Below are 14,912 nucleotides of genomic sequence, written 5' to 3'. Positions count from 1 at the left end.
TTCATGAATTAACCCTTACAACAAGCAGTAAACAAAGGGTATTATTTCCATTGTAGAGAATCAGACTAAAGCTCAAAGATGTCAAATGACTTGTTTTAAGGTCCCAAAGCTAGTAAGTGACAGGGGCAAAATTCTAATTTGAATCCAGGGCTCCTGTTATTAAATCTGGAGCATTTTCCATTAAGCCACACAGCTCCTTGACTTACATTTATTTCCCCTCAGCTTTTGTCAATATTTGCAGACAACGAAAAGGATACATATTTCATATTTCATGCCAGCAAGCACTGAGTTAGTGGTCATTCTGAATGCTTCTCAATCTGGATAACCAGCACAGCCTTCTCCAAAGGGGGTGTTAGGACAGCAGTGCCAGAGAAATAAGCAAATATAAACATCTTATAACAGAGACTGATCTGCAGAATTACGTTAGGGGTCTATGCGTTTCTTTCTTTCTTTTTTTGGGAGGGGGTTGCCTGTGCATTTCTATGGGGGACACTAAACACACAGCAGCTTATAAAGAACCTGTAGGTGAACCTAGAATTTGCTTCATTATGAAATGATGAGGAGACGTATCACATATTCTAGGTAATCAGTAAAATTGGGGGTATAAGATGCAAAGTACAGTAAATTGGTGCTACAGAAACAGACGAAATATTATGGATCTAACAGAAAATTAGGCACCTGATCACAGTTGTAGCAATGTGAACAAAGGAATCAACAGTGTATGAAAACCTGAACACATTTTTATGTATCTAACCAAAATAAAAAGTAATATTGTATAAAACTAGTGTAGAATGATTTTTTTAAATGCCTTTTCTCTGTGTGAATTTATTAGGTGAGCCAACTGATCCTATTTTTTGAAATTGCCATTTTCAAACATTCACACTAATATTAACTTCTCATGTGTGGAATGAGAATTGAATTTTTTTCATATGCTTCTGAGCAAGTGGTTTTAAAAATCCATACTATTACATTTTTTCTCTTTGCAGCTTTTATAAAGGCATTCCTGTAGTTTGACCCTTCAGAAACTGTAGTTTCAAATACTTGACTTCTTAGCCCTACTTCTTTCTCCTCAGTCATCCTTAAGATTCAAAGAAATGTAAAAGATTCAACTTTGGCAAAGGCTGAGGACCCCTGCCGCAATGGTGTTGTTCATTCCTAAATGTTATTTCATGAAATACACTTAACCAAACAGGAAACAGAGATAGATATCAAATGTTTTATTCCATATTTTCAATTCAGAAATATAAACAATATTTACATAGCATTACCTTTAAGTATGTACACAGCGTTAACAGAAAAGGCAGTAAGAAATGATGGTTTGGGGTTAATGATCATTATACTCAAAATATTTTAAGATGCCTTTCAAGTACATGGTATATAATGAAAATCATATCATGGAAAATTATTAACTACATGGCTCAGAATTTACATTTTGGATCTTAATATTTTTCTCCTTATTTAAAAAAAAAATACAAGCCTACTTACTTACGAGGCCTAAGTTTGTTTTCAGTAAGTCACCTTGTCAATATAACATGATAAATTTACAGTTCATTATTTATGATCTTTAAACATAACTAAAGAGCAGAACTTTGGGAGTGCTCTTAAAATGTTAAGTAACTTAAAATGTATGAAAAACTGTATTGGGGAAAATGTCATACATTATGGCTTTTTTTTTTTTAATGTAAGTGATATTTAAGATATATACAAGCTTGATGGGAAGGACATACTGACCTAACAATACAGGTATACAAAGGAATGAATATAGACCATTTCATGAAATGCCTATTAATCTAATAGTAAATTAGTCCATTGCCAACCAGGGTGAGCAATTAAAATGAGGCAAGTCAAGTCAGCAGTATACAATTTCAAATTTCTAAGTACTTGAAAACATTTTCCAACATTTATTTACCATAACATATGTAAAAACTAGAAAATACTAAACTGAAAACTAGGCTTGAACTTGGAATTAAATAATTTTGTCAATGTGAGAAAATGTAGGCAAATCCCAGTTTATAAAATAAATTATCTACAGAGACCAATGATGGGGACTGTTTTTTCATTAAAAAGTTCTGCTGACAGCAACACTTAGATTTCTTTTGCCCCATTGTCAGTGTATCTAATTTATGAGTTGGTGAATTAAATACCACCACAAATGGGAAAACAACATTTTTCATTATATCACATTATATATTCACAAAGAAGTTATGTATCCACAAGTTATAAAAATAAATCTTTCTTTAGATTAGAAAACAAATAAAAATAGAAAAATTTGTATTAAAAGTTTTAAAAACTATGGCAAACTAACCCGATAATTATGACTGTTTTTGCCACAACTATATTGTCTTTAGGTTATCTATTCAAAAAATTAAATCAAAAATCTTTGATCCACCAATGTTTTGGATGCCAAATTCTTCTGTCCTACTGTATTACGTATAAATCTAAAAATCTGGAAAAAATTAAAACAATTCAGAATGAAAAATGTAGAAAGAAAATTCAATATGCACATCAATTAAAAGATCTTAATTAAACTAGCTAATTCTCTCAACTATTTGCTTTCATTTGTCAGGCATCTGTATTCCACGGTGATACACAAAATTATTTCAAGAGTATTTATCATCTTTCATAATATCAAAGAAGTGCATATTCCTATTTAGACTATATTTTGATGAATTAACAATATAAATCCTCTCATGTACATAGGAATACACTATCAAATATTTTGCAAGGCAACTTACTTCTGGCTCTAAAAGCTATGGAAACATCAAAAGAACTGTTAGGGATAGAATTTGTTTGTAATTTTAGATCTCTGTCAAAGACTGATAAATTATATACTACTAACTCATATACTTCCTTGACATAATGGGGGAATATTTGAGTGATATTAATCACAACATTTCCAGAACAAATTTGTCATTTTTTAAAAAAGATTTTATTTATTTATTGTCAGAGAGAGAGAGAGAGCGCACAAGCAGGGGGAGTGGGAGAGGGAGCAGTATGCTCCCTGCTGAGCGGGGAGCCCAATGCGGGACTCGATCCCAGGACCCTGGGATCATGACCTGAGCCGAAGGCAGCTGCTTAACCAACTGAGCCACCCAGGCATCCCAAATTTGTCATTTTTTAAAATCTCCACTTCAGGCTCCATACCCATCAGCAGTTGTTTTTTTATCCACACAGGTAGAAAATGTGTGACAGTTCCAATAAAGGGGCTTCTCTGTGGCTGAGTCCTGAGCTAGATCTTTCTGTTATATTAACATCTGGTGCAGAGGGTGAAGGGAACTCTACTGCTACTTTTATTTCAACTTTTTATTTAAGTTTTAGTTAGTTAACATATATGGTAAAATTGGTTTCAGGTTCTAATGACTGCTACTTCTGGCACCTAGGAGATCAGCAATTTAAATATCTTCCTACTGGATTCCTTTCACGTTTGCTCAAGCAACTTATGCCCTCCACAATACCCCAGTATATCACTGACCCGAAGGAGAGTGTAACTGGTTGAAATGTTTCTTCTTTTTTTGTGGGGATAATCATATTCTAAATCTTAACAAATTCCTAGTGAAAGCAGACATTGTTATTCTCTGCTATAAAATATCTACTTCCAAAGTATTTGTTTTATAAGAAATCCAGTAAAAAATTTTAAACTTACCTCCTGTTGTAGGTATGTAAGGAAGGCTGCTAGAACAAAATTTTGGCAAGCCAAATCCACAACACAGAAGAACAGCAGATCAAAAATAAGAAGAGTGGCTTCATTTCCATAATATAGAACACTGCTGAAAGAATACCCTTCGTCTGTTTTTTTTTTAAAAAAAAGCAATTTATAAGATATATATTAGAAACTTTAAAATAGAACTTCTGATAAATTTCAGTGATAAAATTTGGATATTTAAAAATAGCATAACAGAAACTACTACTTATAATACTTCATGGCTTTCAAAAAAATAAAGGGGATTAAAATTTGCTAATCTCAAAAGTTAGTCAAGGAATTCTGCTCATAAAAAGTAATTTTAACATTTGTACCAAGGGTTGGTAATTGCTAGTAGTATAAGTATAAAGTCAACACCTTTCAAAGACAAGGTAATGAATATCCCTTATTTGTTTATATAACTAAAGGCCAAAGAATCTTAGATTCTCTAAGTTAAAAAAAACAAAACGAAACACAAAGCCAGCAAGGACTGAATAGTGCATAGTGAGCTGTAATTTGTTTCTTAAATAGTCCTCTAAGGTTTAGTTTCATATTTTGTTTTTGTTTCCCTTGCCTTAAGAGACATATCTAGAAAAAATATTGTTCTGTACAAATGTCTTTGCCTCTCTTCTCTTGACCCTCCTGCTTGACAATAGCAACTTTTTTTTTTTAATTTTATTATGTTATGTTAGTCACCATAAAATACATCATTAGTTTTTGATGTAGTGATCCACGATCCATTGTTTTCATATAACACCCAGTGCTCCATGCAGTACGTGCCCTCCTTAATACGCATCACCGGGCTAACCAATCCCCCCTCCCCCCTCCCCTCTAAAACCCTGTTTGTTTCTCAGGTCCATAGTCTCTCATGGTTCATCTCTCCCTCCAATTCCCCCTGCCCATTTTTCCCTTCCTTCTCCTAATGTCCTCCATGTTATTCCTTATGTTCCACAAATAAGTGAAACCATATGATAATTGACTTTCTCTGCTTGACTTATTTCACTTAGCATAATCTCCTCCAGTCCCATTCATGTTGATGTAAAAGTTGGGTATTCATCTTTTCTGATGGCTGAGTAATATTCCATTGTATATATGGACCACATCTTCTTTATCCATTCATCTGTTGAAGGGCATCTTGGCTCTTTCCCCAGTTTGGCTATTGCGGACATTGCTGCTATGAACATTGGGGTGCATATGCCCTTCTTTTCACTACATCTGTGTCTTTGGGGTAAATACCCAGTAGTGCAATTGCTGGGTCATAGGGTAGCTCTATTTTTAAATTTTTGAGGAACCTCCACACTGTTTTCCAAAGTGGCTGTACCAACCTGCATTCCCACCAACAGTGTAAGAGGGTTCCCCTTTCTCCACAACCTCTCCAACATCTGTGTTTCTTTCCCTGTCCATTTTTGCCATTCTAACTGGTGTAAGGTGGTATCTCAGTGTGGTTTTGATTTGGATTTCCCTGATGGCTAATGATGATGAACATTTTTTCATGTGTCTGTTAGCTATTTGTATGTCTTCTTCAGAGAAGTGTCTTTTCATCTCTTCTGCCCACTTTTTGACTTATTTGTTTTTTGGGTGTTGAGTTTGAGAAGTTCTTTATAGATTTTGGATACCAGCCCTTTATCTGTAGTGTCATTTGCAAATATCTTCTCCCATTCTGTGGGTTGCCTCTTTGTTTTGTTGACTGTTTCCTTTGCTGTGCAGAAGCTTTTTATCTTGATGAAGTCCCAAAAGTTCATTTTTGCTTTTGTTTCACTAGCTTTTGGAGATGTATCTTGAAAGAAGTTGCTGTGGCCGATGTCAAAGAGGTTACTGCCTATGTTCTCCTCTAGGATTTTGATGGATTCCTGTCTCACATTGAGGTCTTTCATCCACTTTGAGTTTATCTTTGTGAATGGTATTAGAGAATGGTCGAGTTTCGTTCTTCTGCATGTGGCTGTCCAATTTTCCCAGCACCATTTATTGAAGAGACTATCTTTTTTCCATTGCATGTTTTTTCCTGCTTTGTCAAAGATTATTTGACCATAGCGTTGAGGGTCCATATCTGGGTTCTCTATTCTGTTCCATTGGTCTGTATGTCTGTTTTTGTGCCAGTACCATGCTGTCTTGGTGATCACAGCTTTGTAATATAGCTTGAAATCGGGCAACGTGATACCCCCAGCTTTGTTTTTCTTTTTCAACATCTCCTTGGCGATTCAGGGTCTTTTCTGATTCCATACAAATTTTAGGATTGTTTGTTCCAGCACTTTGAAAAATGTCATTGGAATTTTGATTGGGATGGCACTGAAGGTATAGATTGCTCTGGGTAGCATAGACATTTTAACAATGTTTATTCTTCCGATCCATGAGCACGGAATATTTTTCCATCGTTTTGTGTCTTCTTCAATTTCTTTCATGAGTGTTTTGTAGTTCCTAGAGTATATATAGATCCTTTACCTCTTTGGTTAGGTTTATTCCGAGGTATCTTACGGTTTTTGGTGTCAATAGCAACTTTTTTTAAAGATGCAGTTCAAAATTCGCCATGTTGCCTCTTCTCGCTTGACTCTATGGTTAAATTTTTCACTCACTATTCTGTACCTAACCTGTGCCTACACAGACTTCCACCCCAGCATCACCCCACTCATGTATTCAAGATGCCCACTGGTCTGTGCTGTGTATCCCAGGACTTGCACAACACATGACACCCAATAACGCAAGAATAGGTGATATGTAGGCCAGGACATAGGTTACACCACTTCCATTCTTACCGATCCATATAAGAGATTATCAGCCACATTAAAAGTAACATATATACTACCTTTTTAATGATAAGAAACCAGGTTTAGGCACTATTCCTGTCATAGATATCTGCGATTTTTAAGAATTTGGATAAAATGAAAAATTAAATGTTAAAGATTAATCACAAATGTTATTCTTCCTTAAGTGTTTTATTAGTGCACATGACTGCACATTCGCATAAAATCTGAATTTTATGTTCACTCTCGCCCCTTTTATTTAACATAGTACTGGACGTCCTAGCCACAGCAATCAGACAAGAGAAAGAAATAAAAGGCATCTAAATTGATAAGAAAGAAGTTAAATGGTCACTATTTGCAGATGACATGATACCATACGTAGAAAACCCTAAAGATGCCACCAAAAAACTACCAGACGTAATAAACACATCCAGTAAAGTTGTAGGATACAAACTTAATACCCAGATATTAGTAGCATTTCTATACACTAATAACGAAGTAGCAGAAAGAGAAATTAAGAAAACAATTCCATTTACAATTATACCCCAAATAATAAAATACCTAGGAATAAATAACCAAGGAAGTGAAAGACCTGTACTCTGAAAACTATAAAACACTGACGAAAGAAAGTGAAGATGTCATACACAAATGGCAACATATTTCATGCTCATGGATTGGAAGAATTAATATTATTAAAATGTTCATACTACCCAAAGTAATCTACAGATTTGATGTAATCCCTATCAAAACACTAACAGCATTTTTCACAGAACTGGAACAAATAATACTAAAATTTGTATGGCACCACAAATAGCCAAAGCAATCTTGAGAAAGAAAAAACAAAGCTGGAGGGATCACAGTTCCAGATTTTAAGATATACTACAAAACTGCTATAACCAAAACAGTATGGTACTGCCACAAAAACAGACACATAGATCAACAGAACAGAATAGAGAATCTAGAAATAAACGTACACTTACATGGTCAATGAATCTATGACAAAGAAGGCAAAAATATACAATGAGGAAAAGACAATCTCTTCAATAAATGGTGCTGGGAAAACTGGACAGCTACATGCAAAGAATGGAACTGGACCACTTTCTTACACCAAACACAAAAATAAACTCAAAATGTATCAAAGACCTAAATGTGAGACCTGAAATCACAAAACTCCTAGACAAACACAGTAATTTCTTTGACATCGGCCATAGCAACATTTTTTCTAGATATGTCTGTTAAGGGAAACAAAAACAAAAATAAATAAACAAAAATAAACTACTGGGACTATATCAAAATAAAAAGCTTTACACAGTAAAGGAAACCATCAACAAAACAAAAAGGCAACCTACTGAGTGGGAGAAGAAATTTGCAAATGACATACCTGAAAAGGGGTTAATATCCAAAATGCATAAAGAACTTACACAACTCAACACCAAAAAACAAACAATCCCATTTAAAAATGGGCAGAGAACCTGAGAGACATTTTCCACAAAAAGACATATAATGATGGCCAACAGACACATGAAAAGATGCTCAACATCACTAATCATCAGGGAACTGCAAATCAAAACCACAACGAAAACCTTACACCTGTCTGAATGCCTAAAATAAAAAAGACAAGAAATAACAAGTGTTTATGAGGATGTGGAGAAAAGGGAACCCTTGTGCATTGTTGGTGGGAATATAAATTGGTACAGCCACTGTGGAAAATAGTATGGAGGTTCCTCAAAAAATTAAAAATAGAAATACCATATGATGCAATAATTCCACCATTGGGCATTTACCCAAAGAAAACAGAAACACTAATTCAAAAAGATACATGCTCCCCTGCATTTATTGCAGCATTATTTACAGTAGCCAAGATATCAAAGCAGCCCAAGTATCCATTCATAAATGAATGGATAAAGAAGAGCAATATATATATATTCTCTCTCTCTCTCTCTCTCTCTCACACACACACACACACACACACACACACACACACACACACACACACGATGGAATATTACTCAGCCATAAAAAGGGTGAGATCTTGCCATCTGCAATAACATGGATGGATCTTGAGGGCATTATGCTAAGTGAAATAAGTCAGACAGAAAAAGACAAATACCGTATGATTTCACTTACATGTGTAATAAAAAAACAAATGAATAAATAGACAAACAAAAAGCAGAATCAAACCTATAAATACAGAAAACTGATGGTTGGCAGAGGGGAGGGGTGGCGGGGGAGGACAAATGGGTAAAGGGGAGTGTGAGATACAGGCTTCCAGTTATGGAATGAGTAAGTCATGGGAATAAAAGGTACAGCATAGGGAATGTAGTCAGTGGTATTGTAAAAGCATTTGATGATCATAGCTATACTTGGGGTGAGCAGAGCATAACAAATAGAGTTATTGAATCACTATGTTGTATACCTGAAACTAATGTAACATCATCTGTCAATTACATTCAAATTAAAAATATCTGAATTTTATGTGTTTTACTATCTTTTCCATGTCTACCACTGATTTTGAAATTCAGTTTTTTTACTTTCTTGCAGAATAATTACCTTTTATATTTTTGTTTCCTGCTATATGACATAATAAAATGAAACACAGAAAACTATAATATCATGAAGTTAACTAAGTTCATTATGTTTCCTTTGTTTTTACATAAAATTATGTAATTAAAAGAAAATAACCATAAGTACTTTTTTTTCAAACTTTGAAAACAGTAATCAAGTGCAGCAAAGGCATTTGAAGGATACCATTGTAAAAGATGCTTTTTTCCATTGGTTCCATGAATTCCATTCCAAGAATTCTTTCAAGAAGCAATTTATCTTTTATAAAGTAGTCCATTTCCTTATGAACCTAATATAAAAAGATAAGAGTCATTTCAAAAATAGCAGTAAAATAAATGTTTCCCAATTAATGTAAAATCAGAAAGAGAGAAAATGAAAAATGAATAACACATGAAGAAAATCTGTTCTTTAAAAAAGACTGATTTTACTTGCAAGGGGCTTTATAACAAAATTTTCTTTAGAATTGTTAAAATTTTTTTTTATGAGAGAGAGCGAGAGAGAGAAAGCACGCACAAGCAGGGGGACTGGCAGGCAGAGGGAGAAGTAGACTCTCTGGCAAGGAGCCCAATGCAGAACTCGATCCCAGGAACCCGGTACCATGAACTGAGCCGACTGAGCCACCCAGGCGTCCCAAGAAATGTTTTAAGTTTTAAATGTCTAGGGCTAGATATACTTAAAATTAATTTATAACAAGCTTTTCAGGAATACAACCATAGCACAGCATATTTCTATAATAAATATAGTAATATTTTAGTAATTAGCTAACAAAATTCCAGTACACATACTTTAGGGGAATTATCATTATGCTAATAGATACATAAAATGTATATGCTAATAGATACATAAAATGTCACTTTATTTTTATATAAATTGACTCTATCCTTAAGCCACAGTATTAATTTTGATAGGCAAAAAAAAGAAGGGCTCTAAGTCCACTACTTAGTTAACTAAAGAAATAATTGACATTACTGGTTAACTTTTTAAAAATTGTATTTTGCTTCTAGTTGAAACATAAATGCCGACATACATACATGATCGATGAAAGAGCCAAGAAATTTATTCATAGTATGATATGCTTTTATACTCTGCTCAAAAGTACTTGCTGATGAACTCAATAGTCTGGCAGGGCCATTTTTCTAATGTAAAAAAGAGATAACAATAAATGCAACATGTCTTACGTTCTTGGTTTTTAAATAACATGAAATATTGGCAAAATATACCTGCATTGTACTTTATACAAACCCTTGTTAGTGTGTCATGAATTCTGTCATAGTGTTGTCTCATCTGGCTAGAAATTGCAATCTGAAAAGTCTGACCATCTGTGTTGGGTACCAAACCTCTCTGGCTACACAAATTTTCCTGAAAAGTTAAGAAAATTTAAATAAACATCATGGAAATTTTGCCTATTTCAAAAAGAAAATATAACATTTTTCTTTTAGTTGGTATCACAAGATTCGGAAGCCAACTGAAATTTTAGTGAAACTATATTTGAGACAGAGATTTTGACATTATCCAAGGTTCCCACTCCCCTCTGGGTTTTACTAATTTCTACGTACTCATATGCTGTTCAGGTCTCTATGTTATCTCCTTTACCCGACTTTAAAAAAATCCATACTAAACTCATTGTATATTGATATTCGTAGCTTTCTTTATGATTAATTTTATTACTCTTTAATGCATGCCAGAAAGTCTAGTCTTAGATTAACTACTTTTATAATTATAGTCTTTTTTGTTTTCTAAAAACTTTTAGAACATTTCCTTAGTTAAATATAAAAAAGGTAATGTGATACATGACCAAACAGTTAATGTCATGGACCAGATCTCCATTTCAGGTCTCCCTGATACAACCTGAATCCTGACAACCATAAACACGTAAAATTTTGCCTTACCCCACCCCCTAGCTACTTCCCATCCATGCTTCAAGGTCAGCTCAAGTCCTCCCGCCTCCCTTCTCTTGCTTTATTTGCCTACTCCAGAGCTTAATAATCTCTTTGTCTAAATTTAACCTGCAAACATAATATAACACTTGGTTTTCTACAGACTGAAAGGAAGTCTACATGTAGTGAATTTCTCTATTAAAAAAATAATAAAAGCTTTCTTTTTTCCTGATTAAAAAAGCACATGCTATTGCAGAGAATTTATAAAATATGGAGAGGTACAAAAAAGAAAGAAAAGAAAAAAAAAATCACCTATGATTTTAAGGTATTTTCTTTCCAATCCTTTGTCCAGGCATATAGATACAGACGGCATAAAACTGGGATCACACTGATTTCTTTTTCCCCAACATTATATCCTAGCAATTCTCTATGTCATTAACTATTCTATAAAACATGATTTTTATGTCTACCTAAGAATTTCACTGTGTATGAAAACCAACTGCTTTAATATTCTCTTTTTGCCCTTATAAATAACCCCTGTTATGAAGATCCCGAATCTAATTAGCTATTCACATTGCTAATTATTTCCTTGAGTTCAATTCACAGAATTAGTGAACTCTTAAAAAGCTCTTGGTATATATATTTCCAAATGCTTTCCAGAAGATTTGTAAAAATTTATCCTGAGACCAGTAGTTTTATGGGTGCCCATTTCACCATGTCCTTGGTACTATTAAGTATTAGCTTTTTTAAAAAAAACTTGGCTAATTTGAAGAGTGCAAAAATATTATTTTTTACATGTTATTTATTATGAGCTATACATTTTTTAGAGCTTCATTAGTCTCCTCTGTTTCTTATTTATGTACTTAATAATTACTTTATCTTTTTTCCATTGAGGTTTTAGGTGTCTGCTTAATGATTTGTATGGCTTTCAATACTGTTATATCAGTATCTTTGTCATATTTGTTATGGGAATTTTAGTCAAATTCGTGGTCTTTTATTTATATGATTGTTGGCTACGTAAATGTTCTCCATTAATAAAGTAAAATCAATTAATATTCCCTTTATGATGCTTTCTATTCTTTATGCTTAAAAAGTCATCTCCCAGTCTCAAATATTCCCATTTAACTTTTCAAACTGGGTATAATTTCTAATAGTTAACCAACCAGTTCATGTATTAAATAAATCGTTTTTCTCTGAGATGCCATTATCATATATTAAATTCTTACAAGTCACAGGTGTAGTCCTTTAAGTCAATAAATCCTCTTGATTTTTCCTCTCAAGTATTTATTTTTCTTTTTAAATTTTATTATGGAAGTTTTCTAATGTACATAGTACAGAGAACAGTAAACCATCCATCACCCAATCCCAAATCTGTAAATACTTCTGTATGTATCTCTAACTAATAAGGTCTTAAAAAACAGAAAAGCCCACCATGCCATTTTCACACCTAACAAAATTAATCATCCCTTAATATAATTTAATATTTAGTTCTTAAATTAAATCTCCCAGATTATTCCCAAGGATTTTTGTTTTTAAATTTTTGGCTTGAATCAGGATCCAAAGTCTACACATTGTACTTGATTGTTTTGTTTCTAAATCTCTCTTACTATCTAACAGTTCTTCCTACACCACCACCACCACCACCCACCCCTCCTCTTCTTTACATGCCTTTGATTGGCTGGAGACACTGGGTCATCTGTCCTGTGAGACATCCTGCATTCTGGATATGGCTAACTGCTTCCTATGGCAGTATGTCATTGATCCCTCTATCTCCTCTACTTCCTATAAATTGGTGGTTAGATCTAGAGGTTTGATTATATTTAGGTTCCATTTTCTCAGGCAAGACTATTTCACAAGTGATGTTATGTACTTCCTACTGCATCATAACTGGAAGTGATTAATGTTGGTTTTCCTAATTTTTACTTGTAGTAAGACTGAGCCAGTGTGTTCAGATTATGTCAACCTGGTAACTCATTATAAAGCTCCCTGTCAACCTTCACTTAATTGTTTTAGCATCCACTGATGATTGTACCTATATGCACTAATCCATTAGTCACTACAAAATGGTGATTTACTAAGTTAGAATTCCTTTTATTTTCTTTTGTAAGAAAGAACTTCCCCTCATGAATTATTTGGTTACTCTGAAATACAGTTCATATAGGAACTGTAGGATGAAATTTGATTCTTTCCCTTTGTCAACGTTCAGGGTAATAAGTTGGTACTCTAGCAACTTTCAAAAGTAATCAATGAGGAATTTTTAAAAATATTCTTACAAATCTTAAATTAAGAAAAGAGAACCCATCTCTCAATTAAGAACTAAAAGATGTTAAATACATTCATACCGCTTCTCTTTTAAGGTTCATATTCATTTCTTCCATATTTGTATCTGCATGCCCATGCACTGATCTACCATGAATGTAATATCCAAAGCATTTGTGGGATAAGAGAAACACTGATATCTATAAAAAGAGAAAAAAGAAGCAATTAGCAACTCATATAGAAAACAATGAAAATTAAGTTTTTCTTAAAATTGCTTCCTTTCTCTCAACATAAAGAGGGTTGAATTCTTGGAAAATATATAAATAGGACAAAAGGATAGTGTTATTTTTAAAAAGACAGAAAAGAGATTGAAGATATTTTCTAAGAAAGGAAGAAATAGGATTGATATATGAAAATTTTTCAGGGACTCTGCTGAGTGAATTATTTGGTGGATAAGGAATTCATAATTTAGAAATTGCAAATGGAGAAGAAGAAACTAAGGCAGTAAACATTAACTTGTAGCTCATTATAACTATCTCTGGAGTTAACAATCAGTGGAAAATTGGACTAAAAAATTCAATCATGCCAAATCACTTTTAAAGCCTCTCTTAATGTACTCATGACCTTTAAAAAGGGAAAAATAACAGTTACAAGATAAAGTCAGAAAGTACTTACATTGCTCATACAGCATAAATCCACAAACTGTCGAATTTTATCTTCTATAAATCTCTCATAAAAGACAGCAAAGAACATGATCTGAAACATTAAGCCAAGTTCATGCTTATTAGCTTTTAAATTTTAATTTTCTTTTATAGCCACAATGTAGTATCTTAAGAAAAAAGAAAGTCCACCCAAGAACACAGTGCCCTCTAAATGATTCCTGTGGGATAAAATCCTACTTATCACTTCTGATTCCTCTGTCAAAAAAATAAGGTTTTGGAATTGTGTTAAGATTTACTGAAGGAGCCTATTTTGAATTTTAAAAAACTTTTCTGTATAATTAAAACACAATAGGACAAACGTGGGGGAAGAAAGAGAGGGGCTTTAAAAAATTTAGCATAAACCAATGTATTGATGTCCAGACATACGTCTGGTTCTGTAATCCTGCCCATCTCCTAAATTCCAAAGCCATTAGAAAACTTGCTGCTTTTCAAATTAATCTTTCCTGACAAGAGTAGCACATAAAAAGCATATATCAAATATTGTATTTCAACTGCAGGTAATACATTAAATATTCAAATGGAATGGTTTTAAGTGCTTTCTTAGCTTTTATAATACTGGAAAAGGAAATTATTTTATAAATCAAAAGAGGAAAGTGTACATCTTAGACCTACTTAGATATATTTCAAAGAAAGATAACATTTCCTAACCAACCAGTTGAAAGGTGTCCCCCATTCATAACTCCCCCCCACCTCTCCTCCATTTACTCCCTGTCTCATCTCCCTATTGATGCCCTTCACAGCACTTGCCACAATCTGTAGCTTGTTCTTGTTAAGCATATCCTTGAGCCCAGCACAGTGCCTAGAACACAAAATGGACTCAGATATGTGAATGAATAAATAAATGAATCTACAGCAACTGATTACTGAACACACTTCCCTAACATTCTGTATACGTCTTGTTTTAAATCCCTTTAAAGGGCCTGAAAAACAACAACTTACAAAGTTTAAAAACTAAAGGATACCACTTAAAAGTTGAAGAAGCTGGGTTTAGGGAAATAAAAGGAGTAAACAATAAAGACTAACATTATGAGAATCAAGACGACTTCTTTTAAGAGTTTAGTTAGGTAGGTAGGTA

At 33.6% G+C, this 14,912-nt stretch overlaps 1 protein-coding gene across 1 annotated transcript in view; it reads right to left on the bottom strand.

Moving 5' to 3' along the window:
• Nucleotides 1-1,203: 1,203 nt before the first annotated feature.
• TMEM67 (transmembrane protein 67) overlaps nucleotides 1,204-14,912 on the bottom strand; it is a 51,761-nt gene continuing 38,052 nt past the window's right edge. The window contains exons 22-28 of the mRNA XM_032421716.1: nucleotides 13,791-13,871; nucleotides 13,199-13,315; nucleotides 10,222-10,338; nucleotides 10,011-10,115; nucleotides 9,166-9,268; nucleotides 3,644-3,786; nucleotides 1,204-2,446 (exon numbers count right to left, since the gene is read on the bottom strand). Of these exons, the coding sequence (XP_032277607.1) occupies nucleotides 2,366-2,446; nucleotides 3,644-3,786; nucleotides 9,166-9,268; nucleotides 10,011-10,115; nucleotides 10,222-10,338; nucleotides 13,199-13,315; nucleotides 13,791-13,871 (747 nt within the window). The 3' untranslated portion in view covers nucleotides 1,204-2,365. The remainder of the gene's footprint in view (nucleotides 2,447-3,643; nucleotides 3,787-9,165; nucleotides 9,269-10,010; nucleotides 10,116-10,221; nucleotides 10,339-13,198; nucleotides 13,316-13,790; nucleotides 13,872-14,912) is intronic.

Source organism: Phoca vitulina, unplaced genomic scaffold (genome assembly GCF_004348235.1).
Source record: "Phoca vitulina isolate PV1807 unplaced genomic scaffold, GSC_HSeal_1.0 scaffold25, whole genome shotgun sequence".
Classification (NCBI taxonomy): Eukaryota; Metazoa; Chordata; class Mammalia; order Carnivora; family Phocidae; genus Phoca; species Phoca vitulina.
The sequence above is the reverse complement of the archived record's forward strand: the minus strand, read 5'-3'. Positions and strand labels throughout refer to the sequence as shown.